This window comes from Schistocerca gregaria, chromosome 2 (assembly GCF_023897955.1).
Source record: "Schistocerca gregaria isolate iqSchGreg1 chromosome 2, iqSchGreg1.2, whole genome shotgun sequence".
NCBI classification, from domain to species: domain Eukaryota; kingdom Metazoa; phylum Arthropoda; class Insecta; order Orthoptera; family Acrididae; genus Schistocerca; species Schistocerca gregaria.
Window position 1 is genome coordinate 430241143 of NC_064921.1, and position 16327 is coordinate 430257469.

The following is a 16327-nucleotide window of genomic DNA, read 5'->3' on the forward strand; positions in this document are numbered from 1 at the left end:
AATAACTGCAGGACAGGGAACTAAAGTACATGAGAAAATGAAATACAATGATAAGAACCTGTGTGGCACACTTTTCCGTGAATATTATATGGAAGCTTCAGGCTGCAGTTTGATGAAGGTAATCTAATTTCTATGAAAACAGTGACAAAATAGTTGTAATTGAGATCAGAGCTAGACTCATATGCTGGGCTAAACATATTAATACTACACAATCAGAAATCAAAATTATAAAAGCTGTAGGAAACTAAGTAATGAATGGAAGGAAAACATTTTTGTGGATATGAAAGTAATGGAAATGTTGCCTAAAGCAGTTGTGATCTTTTCTACACTCTAAATTTGCTACTCATCCCCCCATGAACCATGGACATTGCCGTTGGTGGGGAGGCTTGCGTGCCTCAGCGATAAAGATGGCCGTACTGTAGGTGCAACCACAACGGAGGGGTATCTGTTGAGAGGCCAGACAAACGTGTGGTTCCTGAAGAGGGGCAGCAGCCTTTTCAGTAGTTGCAGGGGCAACAGTCTGGATGATTGACTGATCTGGCCTTGTAACATTAACCAAAACGGCCTTGCTCTGCTGGTACTGTGAACAGCTGAAAGCAAGGGGAAACTACAGCAATAATCTTTCCCGAGGGCATGCAGCTTTACTGTATGATTAAATGATGATATAGTGGGAATTAGTGAAGTTCGGTGGCAGGAGGAACAAGACTTTTGGTCAGGTGAATACAGGGTTATAAATACAAAATCAAATAGGGGTAATGCAGGACTAGGATTAATAATGAATAAAAAAAAAAGGAGTGTGGGTAAGCTACTACAAACAGCATAGTGAACGCATTATTGTGGCCAAGATAGACACAAAGCCCATTCCTACTACAGTAGTACAAGTTTATATGCCAACTAGCTCTGCAGATGATGAATAAATTGAGGAAATCTATGATGAGATAAAAGAAATTATTCAGGTAGTGAAGGGAGACGAAAATTTAATAGTCATGGGTGACTGGAATTCGTCAGTAGGAAAAGGGAGAGAAGGAAACATAGTAGGTGAATATGGATTGTGGGGAAGAAATGAAAGAGGAAGCTGCCCGGTAGAATTTTGCACAGAGCATAACTTAATCATAGCTAATACTTGGTTTAAGAATCATAAAAGAAGGTTGTATACATGGAAGAATCCTGGAGATACTAAAAGGTATCAGATAGATTATATAATGGTAAGACAGAGATTTAGGAATCAGGTTTTAAATTGTAAGACATTTCCAGGGGCAGGTGTGGACTCTGACCACAATCTATTGGTTATGAACTGTAGATTAAAGCTGAAGAAACTACAAAAATGTGCTAATTTAAGGAGATGGGACCTGGGTAAACTGAAAGAACCAGAGGTTGTAGAGAGTTTCAGGGAGAGCATAAGGGAACAATTGACAGGAATGGAGGAAAGAAATACAGTAGAAGAAGAATGGGTAGCTCTGAGGGATGAAGTAGTGAAGGCAGCAGAAGATGAAGGACAAATATAAGGATGTAGAGGCTTATTAATGACGATGTAAATAAAACAGAAAGAAACTTCCACATGGGAAAAATATATTAAAAATAAAGATTCCAAGACTTACCAAGCGGGAAAGCGCCGGCAGACAGGCACATGAACAAAACACACAAACACACACACAGAATTACAAGCTTTCGCAACTGGCAGTTGCTTCGTCAGGAAGGAAGGAAGGAGAGGGAAAAATGAAAGGGTGTGGGTTTTAAGGGAGAGGGTAAGGAGTCATTCCAATCCCGGGAGCGGAAAGACTTCCCTTAGGGGAAAAAAAGGACAGGTGTACACTCGCACACACACACACACATATCCATCCGCACATACACAGACACAAGCAGACATATTTAAAGGCAAAGAGTTAAGGGCAGAGATGTCAGTCGAGGCAGAAGTACAGAGGCAAAGAAGTTGTTGAAAGACAGGTGAGGTATGAGCGGCGGCAACTTGAAATTAGCGGAGGTTGAGGCCTGGCGGATATCGAGAAGAGAGGATATACTGAAGGGCGAGTTCCCATCTCCGGAGTTCGGATAGGTAGGTGTTGGTGGGAAGTATCCAGATAACTCGGACGGTGTAACACTGTGCCAAGATGTGCTGGCCGTGCATCAAGGCATGTTTAGCCACAGGGTGATCCTCATTACCAACAAACACTGTCTGCCTGTGTCCATTCATGCGAATGGACAGTTTGTTGCTGGTCATTCCCACATAGAAAGCATCACAGTGCAGGCAGGTCAGTTGGTAAATCACGTGGGTGCTTTCACATGTGGCTCTCCCTTTGATTGAGAGAGGCTTAACTCACTAGGGGTAAGATAGATACTGCCTACAGGAAAATTAAAGAGACCTTCTGAGAAAAGAGAGCCACTTGTCTGAATATCAAGAGCTCAGATGGAAACCCAGTTCTAAGCAAAGAAGGGAAGGCGGAAAGGTGGAAGGAGTATATAGAAGGTTTATACAAGGGCGATGTACTGGAAATGGAAGAGGATGCAGATGAAAATGAAATGGGAGATACAATACTGCGGGAAGAGTTTGACAGTGCACTGAAAGACCTGAGTCGAAACAAGGCCCCGGAAGTAGACAACATTCCATTAGAACTACTGACGGCCCTGGGAGAGCCAGTCATGACAAAACTCTACCATCTGGTGAGCAAGATTTATGAGACAGGCGAAATACCCTCAGACTTCAAGAAGAATATAATAATTCCAATCCCAAAGAAAGCAGGTGTTAACAGATGTGAAAATTACCGAACAATCAGTTTAATAAGTCACAGCAAAATACTAACACGAATTCTTTACAGACGAATGGAAAATCTGGTAGAAGCGGACCTTGCGGAAGATCAGTTTGGATTCCGCAGAAATGTTGGAACATGTGAGGCAATACTAACCTTACGACTTATCTTAGAAGAAAGATTAAGAAAAGGCAAACCTATGTTTCTGGCATTTGTAGACTTAGAGAAAGCTTTTGACAATGTTGACTGGAATACTCTCTTTCAAATTCTAAAGGTGGCAGGGGTAAAATACAGGGAGCGAAGGCTATTTACAATTTGTACAGGAACCAGATGGCAGTTATAAGAGTCGAGGGACATGAAAGGGAAGCAGTGGTTGGGAAGGGAGTGAGACAGGGTTGTAGCCTCTCCCCAATGTTATTCAATCTGTATATTGAGCAAGCAGTAAAGGAAATAAAAGAAAAAATTGGAGTAGGTATTAAAATTCACGGAGAAGAAATAAAAACTTTGAGGTTCGCCGATGACATTGTAATTCTGTCAGAGACAGCAAAGGACTTGGAAGAGCAGTTGAACGGAATGGACAGTGTCTTAAAAGAAGGATATAAGATGAACATCAACAAAAGCAAAACGAGGATAATGGAATGTAGTCAAATTAAATCGAGTGACGCTGAGGGCAATGAGACACTTAGATTAGGAAATGAGACACTTAAAGTAGTAAAGGAGTTTTGCTATTTGGGGAGTAAAATAACTGACGATGGTCAAAGTAGAGAGGATATAAAATGTAGACTGGCAATGGCAAGGAAAGCGTTTCTGAAGAAGAGAAATTTGTTAACATCGAGTATAGATTTAATGGTCAGTAAGTTGTTTCTGAAAGTATTTGTATGGAGTGTAGCCATGTATGGAAGTGAAACATGGACAATAACTAGTTTGGACAAGAAGAAAATAGAAGCTTTCGAAATGTGGTGCTATAGAAGAATGCTGAAGATTAGATGGGTAGATCACATAACTAATGAGGAGGTATTGAATAGAATTGGGGAGAAGAGGAGTTTGTGGCACAACTTGACAAAAAGAAGGGACCGGTTGGTAGGACATGTTTTGAGGCATCAAGGGATCACGAATTTAGCATTGGAGGGCAGCGTGGAGGGTAAAAATCGTAGAGGGAGACCAAGAGATGAATACACTAAGCAGATTCAGAAGGATGTAGGTTTCAGCAAGTACTGGGAGATGAAGAAGCTTGCACAGGATAGAGTAGCATGGAGAGCTGCATCAAACCAGTCTCAGGACTGAAGACCACAACAACAACAACAACAACAACAACAACAACAACAAATTTGCTACTATACATCTGTGAATTTTTAGGGCCCATATTATGATAAGGGTTAGTTTAGAAGTATAAAATAAAAAACATATAACACTTGAATATAGTACTTGCTTCCCTGATCATTTCTCAGGAGATTGTCGAAATAAGCGAATCATTAGAGTCAACTGGAACTGCTAATATTTACAGAATTAGTAAACTGTCAGAATGAAACATACTGGTAATTATTAATGTGTTATTAAATTTATCCAACAAAATACCTAATGTGGGCTGTTGTGACCCAGTGCTGTCAAAACTGAAATCTGAAAGACATTTTCACTTAAGCTGATCCAACAGTGCCTGTGAAGATATTCATCTATAGAGCAGAAGGAGTTGCCTACCAAAAATTATTTCAAACTCTGTTTTATCTTAAACCAAGTTTCTATTGGTTACTGGCAATTAATTGAAAACGTGTGTTCCTCAATATTGGACCCCCTTCTGAACTAAGGTAAGTAAGTTTAGGTCTTCATGTAGATTGTTCTTATTTCTTGTATTGATGATATGTATCAAGCTATTGGTTGTAAATAGAGACATATTATTTTCAAGAAATTTCATCAAGGAATAAATGTACTGAGATTCAGTGGTTAGAATACCCAGTTCCTTGAACAGATTTCTACATGGTGGTGAGGGTTTCCTCTAACAGAGCAGAAGAATGCTTTATATACCCTCTTCATATTCAAAGAGTTTTATGAGATTAACATGACAACACATAATATAGAGAAAAGCACACTAAGATTTTCAGGTGAAAATAGACAAAAAAATAGTCTTTTCATTTCTGACAATATGAACATGTGAATTAGAATGTAACTAACTTATAATTTTTTATTGCATTTCTTTACAGATATGAAAAATGGCTAAATGGGGAAAAGAGGAGAAGAAGAATCAGTTCTTTTGAAATGTGGTGCTGCTACCAGATGCATAGACATGAAAAAAGTTATTAATAATGATATTCTGGTGAGTAGAGAGCATATCATGATTATGAAACACCATCAAGCCAAATGACCCCTTGATCGGTCTTATACTTTCTGTCCAGAGTCTGATACAGATCATTGTGGAATGACATCTACATGACTAGAATGCAATAGAAAAACTTGGGATGCAGTATGCTCATCACTTTTAGAAAGATGGGGATCAGTCCTACCTTGAATGGGTAATAATGAAACAGGGTAGGAGACAATAAAGGTATGAAAAAACTCCTCCAAATCTGTCTTAGGATTGAATCTACACAAGAAGAAATTATTTCTGGGTGGCAGACAAAGACAGAATTTAATTTGTGTAATGAACACAAAAACTTTAATTTTTATACATCAGTGCATGCAGAGTTCCATTACAAAAATAAAATCTGTCACCAGTGAACTGCTTTAACCTAAAGAACAAAAATTAAACAGCTTCCAGCAATTCAATTGCAACCACGTAACGAATTTCTATTCCCAGCAGAGAAAAGCTTAGGTGTCTATATCTTTTGTGGAATAACACAGTACTGTGGTAAGTGTTCAGAGAGAGGAATTATGTAATGGCATGAAAACGTTCCTGAAATAGTCCAAGCCAACTTCTTTTCATTGGATTTTATATATTTTTAGTACAAAATAAGTCTTAATTTTTTCTTTCTACCAATCAAATACAACAAAAATTTCAATTAAAACCAAAACTTTTCTCTACTGTGTCATAGAAAATGTAATTTAATAGCAGACTGTATTGCTATCAAGCTTGAATTCCATACTGAATTTTAGTACCACACACTATGTAGTGATTCACATAGTATAAATGTAACATTATGAAAGTATGGGAGTGCATCCATGTGCACATCATAACACTAAATAGAGTTTAGAAAAAGAAAATATTCAATATTTACAGTGGCTTTGTTTATTTACCTGCTTTTCCTAATTTTCACTGATTTTTATGTACTTCTCTTTCAAAATAAATGTTACAGCTCCTCTAACAGGCAGGTGTCTAAAGTTACCTGATTGCTGGGCTGTGTATACCATATACCAGTTGATTTTCCAAAGGATCTGGAATAGGCAACCGTAATCTCATGTCTGACACATTGCACACCCTAGATTTTTGTAAACGCTAGTAAGTAGTCCAGATTTCTATGACTCCTCTTGGTCACATGTACGAAGTCAAAGCAATAATCCATTTCATGCCACACACTTAGAAGTGTAAGTGGAGTCACCAACAAGAGCACATTAGAAATTTAGATCGTGAGTTCTGGAGGTGTTTTCAGAGAAGGAGACACATACACAAGGTCTCTCACATAACTGCATGAAAAAAAGTCCGTAGGTAACAGGTCCAGTGTCTCTAGGTGGCCAAAGCAGAATACAGTGTTATTATGTCTGGTATGACAAATCCAAGAGCTTGTAAGATGTTGATCTAAAAACATGCAGACCTTCTCAGTCACTGCATTTGCACACAATGATCAAAAATAATAAAATGTCTTTTACATTCATTGTAATTCTCATCAATGTGTTGCAGTGCATTATATAGTTATATTTTTATGCCATCACAATATTCACTTTTGACTGTCCTGTACAGTAAAGCTGCTTTGAATACACAAAAAAATGTAACCACATTGAAAGATAAACTGCATGAATTTAAAAGATTCAAGATTTATTCATTACTCTTCATTCAAGTAGCGGAAAACTTCATTTATAAGATCAGTAGCCATGTCATTCTGCAGGTTCAGTTTTGTTGACAAGGTGATTAATTTAGAGCTGAACAATATTTACATTTTGCTTTTGAGAAAGAAGGTTGTAAATAGATCTGGATTACTGAAAAGTTGTGATTCTTTGTAACTTGTATGTAAATGTATGCTGGATCATATTTTAATATATTGTTTTTCAATAACAATTCTCTTCATAACACATTACCATCTTTTTAGAGTATGTTGCAAGGCAAGTAGTTCAATAGTTCTGGTCTAAAATTACTAACTGACTGGTGGATGCATCAAAGGTAAAATAAGACAAAACACATTACTGGAAAATTTCTCTCTCATCAAACATAATGTTTCACAGTGTCACACAATGATCCTTTATTGTTTTTTGGATATAACAAAACAATAACTTGTTACATTTCTGAAATACATTCCTTAAAAGAAATAATAAGAAAGAGTATGTATTGCTCAAAAATAAAGCCTGGTAAACAACAAATGACTGAAAATTAAAACAATACTCTGATGTATTTCACAGAAAGTTCATGCATTATGACGTAGTGCGTACTACATTAAAAGAGATCAGGCCATCATCAGAAGATGCTGCCCATAGGAAACACAGCAACTTAAATGGGAAATTTCATAACAACAATATCATTCTTTCATTGTAAAGTATAACACATAAGAAATCATTAACAATCCTTCAATTATAGTTGTATATAACCTCTCAGGCACAATTATGAATTTGATATTGAGCATCTTGAAAAGTAATTTAGAATAAAGAACTATTTGGTCCACAATAAAATATATGTGTACATCTGTGAAACTAGCCATTATCTTTTAGTTAACACTCACAAATACATAACAACAGCTAAACTCTCACAGGTGAAAGGACCACCAGAATGTTTATAGAAACAGTAATGTAAAACTGATGATACACCAGTTTCATTGCAATGCATCACTGAACATCTACACAAATTCAGCAGGGAACTGCTACCTTCAGAAGGTATTACATCAGGAACATCAGTGTAGGAACAGTCACAATTTTGGGCCTTTTAATTGTATTTAGACCAGATTTCAGTATGCAAATTGCTTGTGCTCTGAGCTAACAAGAACAGTTACATACATAAAAATGTCTTTTTATGGTTCTTGAAGTACACAGATTTACACCCATCACTAGAAAAAAGGTTGTTGGGCTTTATTATTTTGTCAGTCTTGTGGATCTAATATTCTGTAAGATTCACAAGCTCTCAAAGATAAAAAAAAAAAGACTGATGTGGTTCCACACCAGTTAATGTGATTGTCAACATTTACAAAATCTTGCTCAGACACCAAGGATATTTGAAATGAAATAATTTCCATGGAGGGAGATGTTAATGTCCTTATTTCATGTACAATTATTAACACAAATGAACTTTTAATAGTGCTGCAGAGTTTTTGTCCAGCCTCACTTGACAATGACCCTACATATGTTTGGACTGTAATGAGCAATAAGTGTTATCTAATACCGATTCTGCAACCATTTATTAATATTAACTTAAACAGATATTCATTTCATCTTTCCAGAGTGGAAAACAACCAAACTTTGAGTATGGACATAAACTAGCTGTGGACAATCACCATCTTATCATTGATATAAATGAGCAATTCACAATATTGCTCAAAAGTGTACAGTCTGACAAATAGACGTAACATTGTGTTGACAGTTGATTTCAAAGCAACCTGAGGAACAAGCCTGTCATTAGTTTCTTGTATGTTTGTACTCTTCATGTTCAATAACTTAAAACTGTAACAACAGTACAGCTGAGAGAGAGCACTGCAAGGAAATAATGTTCCAAATATTGCAAGTAACTCAGGGCTTAACTAGATAATGTTAACCCTGTTCATTCCTACAGAAAAAGAAGATTTGCCGCAATGAATCCTGTGTTAAGATTCTGTCAGATTGCCAGTAAAGGAATGAAACAGTTTCACTGCTCCATCCATCCAGCAAAAGCCAATACTACCGCCCAATGATAGTGGGTTCATCAGCCATTGCAATTTCTTCATTTGGAGCACGAGCACCTTTGTGTTTGCGAGAGTACATCATGAAAGAGACACCAGCAAATAACAAGAAAACAAACACCATCCATGCAAGGTATATGGAGAAACCATAGTGGTGTGTGGCACCTGGTGGGAATGTGTATGGTAGGTGTTTCTTCTCGTACGCCACTGAGCTGATCAAGACCTCAATCACTGCCAGAGTTGAGCCACCTGAAACAACAGGGGAAATGTTTATGTGACATCCTAAATTTTTCTACGGTGTAAGTGCATTTACGAACAGTAATGTCATTTCTAAAAATGCAAATAGCTTTCCCTCTCATTACATGAAAAAGTGGCTTGTGTTTTTCTAAGAAACTATAAAAGAAAGCTATCCCTATGTACAGTCATGCTTTAAACATAGATCTCCAAGAGCATTTTAAAAGTGTATAAAAATGAATCCTTAGAACTGGAGACAGACAAGTCATGTACTGTTACTGTAGGATATTTAGCACTAAGAAAAAATATTTATTTCAGTATTTTAGTCATTACATATTTGCAGCTTATGTGAAATGAGAATTGATTAAAATGTCCAAATGCAGATAAAGTTGTAAGATATCACCACAGAGCACAAGGCAAAGAAATAAATGAAAGACTGACTCATTTTTCACAATCATTTATACTTAACTGACAAAATTGACTATGCATTGAGGTTAATGCTTTCATATGATGCATATCTTCTCAGAGTTGATCTGTAGTTCCAATGAACACTACGAATTTAACATGTTTTCCTTCCATGATTACTCCTAAATGAAATTTCAAGTACTTTAGTAATAAGTAACACTACGAATTTAACATGTTTTCCTTCCATGATTACTCCTAAATGAAATTTCAAGTACTTTAGTAATAAGCATCTGTTCAGTTTACATTAATTAACTTAATATAGTGATGAATATGATCATTCACAGAAATTTATTGAGGAGTTGGTGGTTCATTCTACAACTGGTATATCATATACAATGTTTTTTTGAAAAAAAAAGTCATGTAGTTCTTCAGGCAATAGTATTGCTCAAAACTAGAAGAAAAATTCTGATAATCATATGTTCAGAAACTAACACTTGTTGAAATATGGGCCATTTTATTTGTGACGAGTAATGTTTAATATTCAATGATGAAGTCAATTCTACTCTTGCTATTCGTTGGATGATGAATTACCAGTAATCTTGTAGACCATTACCCTTGCCGAAAAACAACTGTAATTTATACATGGCAAGGCATTACCTTTTTTTTCTACAGATCACGTGACAGTACCATACTAAAATGTTTCATGGATGATAGATTGGCCAAGGAGGTTTAGTAGTATGACCTTCCCATTCATTGGAGTGAAATGCACTGGGTTACTGACCATGGGGACATCTAAAGGTGTTGATGTATGTCCAAACCATGCGCAGATGTTACAGGTGCATTTGACCAGTGTATGTGATGAAATCCAAATGGAGCCATATTTATTGGAATGAGTATGTGATTCACTGTGATGAAGGGTTGGAAGATGTGTCAGGATGTGTAGACAGTGCATGCAGCACTGCCTATAGTGTGTACTTCCATGTAACAGACAGATGAGACTGAGAGGACAGATTTGCCCTTATCTCTACAGGAATTGGTTTCTGTGTAATAACTTCAAGTTGAACAAATATATTTCAAGGATGACGCAATACATGAAAGTCACAGATCAAATAAACAGAGTCAGACATGTGTACACTTTAACAGTAAAATCATAACTGAGTTCAAGTCTAGCGGCTGCTGGCTGGCTGCCCGCTTAAGTGGCGCTGCTGCTGCATGGCAGGCCGACAGCGCTGCATGTAGAGGACACGCATAACTGTGCAGCAGCACTTTGAAAGATCAGCGAGTCACAACATTCTGGAAATATCATTACATGAGCTTTTCATCTAGTTTTGACCAATAATACCTCCTGTAGGAATATGTGACACTTTCTTAAACACCCTGTCTAATTGAATCATCATTTCCCAAGAAATAAATTTTTCTTGTAATATTTTCAAACTTAGACTGTAAGAACCATTTGATTGGTACATATTAAATAGATATTTTTATATTATTAAAATAATTACAAATGATGTATTCCTGAACTTAACAGTTTGAAATTTTTTCCGCATATGATTAAAAAAATATGCATCCAGCAAAATTATCAATAACAGATAAATATACCTACAACATATTTATAATTTTTTAGCAGCCATATTGGATTTGGCATTGAAAATGAAAATCTGGAACACAAAAAGTTCTAACCTGAGGAAAGCCTTTTTGGTACAACTGAGAAGCAATGTCTTTTGAATGTTAATGCGTTTGCCTAGATGAAAGTGTGAAATCTCCCTAAACCACATACAAATTGGCCAGTAGAGCTGACTTAACAACTTAAGATAAAACCTTGATGGCGTGCATCTTTCCTCTATTTGACACACTACTATAGCAATGTTTTAACAGAATTCACAGTTCTGTAAATGCAAAAGTGCTATCCCCCAGTTGAGTTCAAGTAGGTACAAACACATGTAGGTAACACCTTTTTGAACATTATGAAAATTTAGTCCCTTTTCTCCCCGCAGCGCAGAATACAGACTGTCTTCTTACAGACTGATAAATCTGGGCCTGTAGATGGAACTTAAATATAGATATCTACAGAATAATACAGTGTCATGGTTGTCACAAACACAAGGTGCTTGAGAAAAGTAATGATACTGACAATACTGCCAGTGATCTAGCAACTCTCTGTTGTTCTTGTGTAGGCCAGTGTGTTCATCCTCTCCAGATGCCTAGTCTAAGTATAAGCCCCATACAGCCATCAACATCAGAATTTAGGGCAACATAATGACATCAAGCTTAAACTTGGGAATCTGAGAGTGTGACCTTTGTAAAGTAGAAACATGTCTTTGGGGAACATTTCTTGTGAAGAGTATATGTTTTTTCCTGGCACAAATACTTTTTGGAAGGCTGAGAACACATTGAAGATAAATCTTGCTCAGGAAGATCTTCAACTTGAAACGCTAATGAAAACATTGAACATGTGTATGCTTTTGTGAGACCACATCAATGTGTAATCACAAGGATGATGGATGATGTGTTAAACGTAAAGACTGTCACCATACATAAAATTTTGACTGAAGTTTTGAATATGTGAAAGGTTTGTGCCAAAATGATACCAAAAATACCTCACAGCTGAGTGGAAGGAAAAATGTATTGGTGATCTTCTTGAGAGGATTGCCAATGACCATGAATGGTTCAGTTGTGTGATCTCAGGTAATGGATCCTGGATTTTTGAGTTTGATCCTGAGACAAAGTGGCAAAGAGCAAGTGAAATGGGCATCAATAAAACTTATGATTGTCCTCACAAACATTTGGATGTTTCCTCTAAATGTTATGTGATTTCCGAGGATATGGTTATGGTGGGACCTGATAACACAGCCTCCCCCTCCCCCCTGGATGTTTAGTGGATTTTGCACCTATGTTATTGTGAGGATGACAATACACCTTTGTCTCTAGCTTCCAAACATGTAGCCTGCCCAATGTCTTCTCATTGGCTGAGTACAACCATCAGTTAACACTCCCTCATCAGTTCCCATCGTATCTTATGGTGAGCACTGACAACACTGCCGCATGGAACACATAAGTACGCCGTAGGCGTATTTGTCTGATTTTAAAGTCAGTTCAATTTTGATTACAAATTATTTGAGGTAAACTTTAGTTTAAACGTGGTAGATGGTCATAAGAAGCCAAGGAACACAGTATGCATTCCCATGTTTGGCAGCCTGATGAAATTTACTTCCCACCAATCATTTCCCTCCCTACATTCACTATAGTTCTTAGTCATGCTGGAGTCAATGTTTCTTCTCCAAATTTTCAAAATAAGTCTGCACATGACCTTCGTCACCAAAGCTTCATCTGTAAATGTGGGACAATCCTTGTATTAATCTGTTACACAACATAAAAATGTTGATATTTGCAGCAAGTTTGATTTGTGAGTATAAAGTGGTCTGTAGTATTTGAATTTGGGGAAAAAACCTCATCTTATGATTAGGTAAATATGTTAGGTTGTATCTCCAAAAATTAGCTTCTTATATTCTCAAAACACAGGAAATGTATTGCATATTTTATTGTCCTAACATATCACTCTGCCTATGACCTTCAATACAATACACTCATTTCTGAACTTAATTTATCCATTTTCATACAAGGGTGGTTTGAAAAGTTCTCAGAATCACTACAAGAGGTCAGGGCTAGCACTACGAGTTGTTCACATGATATTCATTGGACTGTTGCCTGTAAACATGTACAACATCAGTGCTCTTTGAAGAGAGCTGTGGCAGTGACATAGCTCTGTTGTTGTTCCCACATAGTTATTTGCGAAGGTGGAAAAAATCGTGATTCAAGCAGTTATTAAGCACTCCATACAGAAAGTTATGAAAAGCATTCATGCCGATTTCCAGAACGCACTGGGAGACTCTGTTCCTTCATATTCAGCTGTTGCCAAGTGGACAAATGAATTTAATTTTGGTCGGTAAGAGCTTATATGATGAGCTGTGCAGTGGTTGGCCAAGATGTGTCACTACTCCAGAAATCATTGTCAAAGAGCAGAAAATGGATGTGGAGGATAGCCGATTGAAAGTGCTTGAAATTGTTCATGCTTGCAAGGTGTCATCTGAAAGGGTATATCACTTTTTAAATGAAGAATTAGAAATGAAAAAGTTATCTGCAAGATGGGTGCCATGACTCTTAATGCTGGATAAAAAAACGCATGAGAATGGACACATATGAGCAATGCTTGGCCCATTTTAGGAGCAATGAACGAAATTTTTCGAACCAGTTTGAGACCACAGATGAAACCTGGGTGCACTACTATACCCAAGAGACAAAACAACAGTCAAAGCAGTGGAAACATGCTGATTCTCCACCACCAAAGAAAACAAAGACAATTCCTTTGGCGGGAAAGGTCAAGGCATCAGTGTTCTGGGATGTGAATGGGATTCTGTTTGTAGATTATTTCCCCACTAGGCAAACAATCACTGGAGAATACTATGCTAACCTTCTAGACAAACTGCAACAAAAGATAAATGAAAAAAAGGCCACGTGTAGCAAGGAAGAAAGCCATCTTCCATCAATACAATGCATGCCCGCACACATGTGCCATCGCCATGTCAAAATTGCATGAACTAAAGTATGAATTGTTTCCACACTCGCTTTTTCCCCTGATATGGCTCCACCCATCAAACTTCCATGTCTTCCCAAAACTGAAAATTTTTCTTGGTGAATGAAGATTCACTTCAAATGAATAATTGAGAGCTGGAGTTGACAACTAATTTGCATGCCTGGAGAAATTTATTTTTGAGATGGTATCAAAGCACTGGAACATCACTGGACTGAGTGCATTAATCTACAAGGAGACTACACTGAAAAATAGAAAAAAGTTTCAGTGATGTAAGCACTTTTTCTTCTATTCCATTCCGACTACTTTTCAAACCTACCTCATACTATTACATTGTTTAAGTAGGGTTTCAGAATGGAGGTTCGTATTGTGATGTAAATATCTTTAATGGTTTCCTGGCTATTATCAGATAGGACAGTCCTCAAATATTCACAAACAGAGAAAAATAGTACCTTGTTAGCCACTCTTCTATAATATAGGGCCTATCTGAATAGCTGGATTCAGAATGTAAACTCCAGTTAATGCTAGTATTGATATTAAATATATTTTCAAGTTTACAGGTACCTGACAGTGTCCTCTGAAATCACTTAATTTACATTAATGCTTAGTATGAAGTAATAATAAAAACAGTGTCTGAGTAATTAAAAGGAAGGATTGTCACTTTTACCAAAATAACTGTTTTCATACATAATATTCTGATTTATTTATTTATTTATTTAACCTGATCAGATTAGGGCCATCAGGCCCTCTCTTACATCGGACCAGTGTTCCACGCAAGCAGCATTTCACACATCAGAGTTACATCATGACAATAGTTTAAATGAGAATGTTAGCTTACTCTAGTGACAATATGAATAAAGAGTAGTGACTACATCTACATGACTACTCTGCAATTCACATTTAAGTGCTTGGCAGAGGGTTCATCGAACCACAATCATACTATCTCTCTACTATTCTACTCCCGAACAGCGAGCGGGAAAAACGAACACCTAAACCTTTCTGTTCGAGCTCTGATTTCTCTTATTTTATTTTGATGATCATTCCTACCTATGTAGGTTGGGCTCAACAAAATATTTTCGCATTCAGAAGAGAAAGTTGGTGACTGAAATTTCGTAAAAAGGTCTCGCCACGACGAAAAACGTCTATGCTGTAATGACTTCCATCCCAACTCATGTATCATATCTGCCACACTCTCTCCCCTATAACGCGATAATACAAAACGAGCTGCCCTTCTTTGCACCCTCTCGATGTCCTTCGTCAATCCCACCTGGTAAGGATCCCACACCGCGCAGCAATATTCTAACAGAGGACGAATGAGTGTAGTGTAAGCTGTCTCTTTAGTGGACTTGTTGCATCTTCTAATCCTGCCAATGAAACGCAACCTTTGGCTCAGATTGTCACCCAGGTCATTTATATAGATCAGGAACAGTAGAGGTCCCAGGACGCTTCCCTGGGGAACACCTGATATCACTTCAGTTTTACTCGATGATTTGCCGTCTATTACTACGAACTGCGACCTTCCTGACAGGAAATCACGAATCCAGTTGCACAACTGAGACGATACCCCATAGCTCCACAGCTTGATTAGAAGTCGCTTGTGAGGAACTGTGTCAAAAGCTTTCCGGAAATCTAGAAATACGGAATCAACTTGAGATCCCCTGTCGATAGCGGCCATTACTTCGTGCGAATAAAGAGCTAGCTGCGTTGCACAAGAGCGATGTTTTCTGAAGCCTAATTAAGTAAATGCGGCAATATTTTTACAACAGGTGCTATACATACAGATTATGATAAAAGCAATAATAAAATGTAATGATAAACATGACTAAGACTTAATAAATTAAATGCTGGCAGTATTTTTACAGCAGGTGCTATACATACAGATTATGATAAAAGCAATAATAAGCAATAATAATAACAGTAAAAAAATCAAATAATAATGACAAACATGAGAAGGATTGGCAATAGTAACGAAGGTTTGTGCAGATGTACATAATATCTTGGTGTGTAAAGTAGATGTTTACTAGTTTAGCGTGTTTTGGGGAATGGGGATTTAAGGAGGGGGAAAGAGGGAAGTAATGAGGTGAAGTGCATTCATGTACAGAGGAAGGCATTACTGTTGCTTAAGTAGATACGCCATTAACTGTTTTTTGAAGCTGGACATGTTTTTAAGTTCTCTAACATAACGAGGGAGGTTATTCCAGAGTCGGGTTCCCGCTACTGTAAAGGACTTGGAGAAGGTGACTGAGCGACGCAGTGGAACGGAGAGGATTTTATTATAATGGGAACGTGTGTTTCTGTCATGTTGTTCTGACATGAGCATTAGGGACAAGGAGAGATATGAGGGACAGTTTACA

At 37.3% G+C, this 16327-nt stretch overlaps 1 protein-coding gene across 1 annotated transcript in view; it reads right to left on the reverse strand.

The window, feature by feature from the left end:
* Positions 1–7071: 7071 nt before the first annotated feature.
* LOC126324505 (uncharacterized) overlaps positions 7072–16327 on the reverse strand; it is a 314260-nt gene continuing 305004 nt past the window's right edge. The window contains exon 4 of the mRNA XM_049995010.1: positions 7072–8995. Within this exon, the coding sequence (XP_049850967.1) occupies positions 8745–8995 (251 nt within the window). The 3' untranslated portion in view covers positions 7072–8744. The remainder of the gene's footprint in view (positions 8996–16327) is intronic.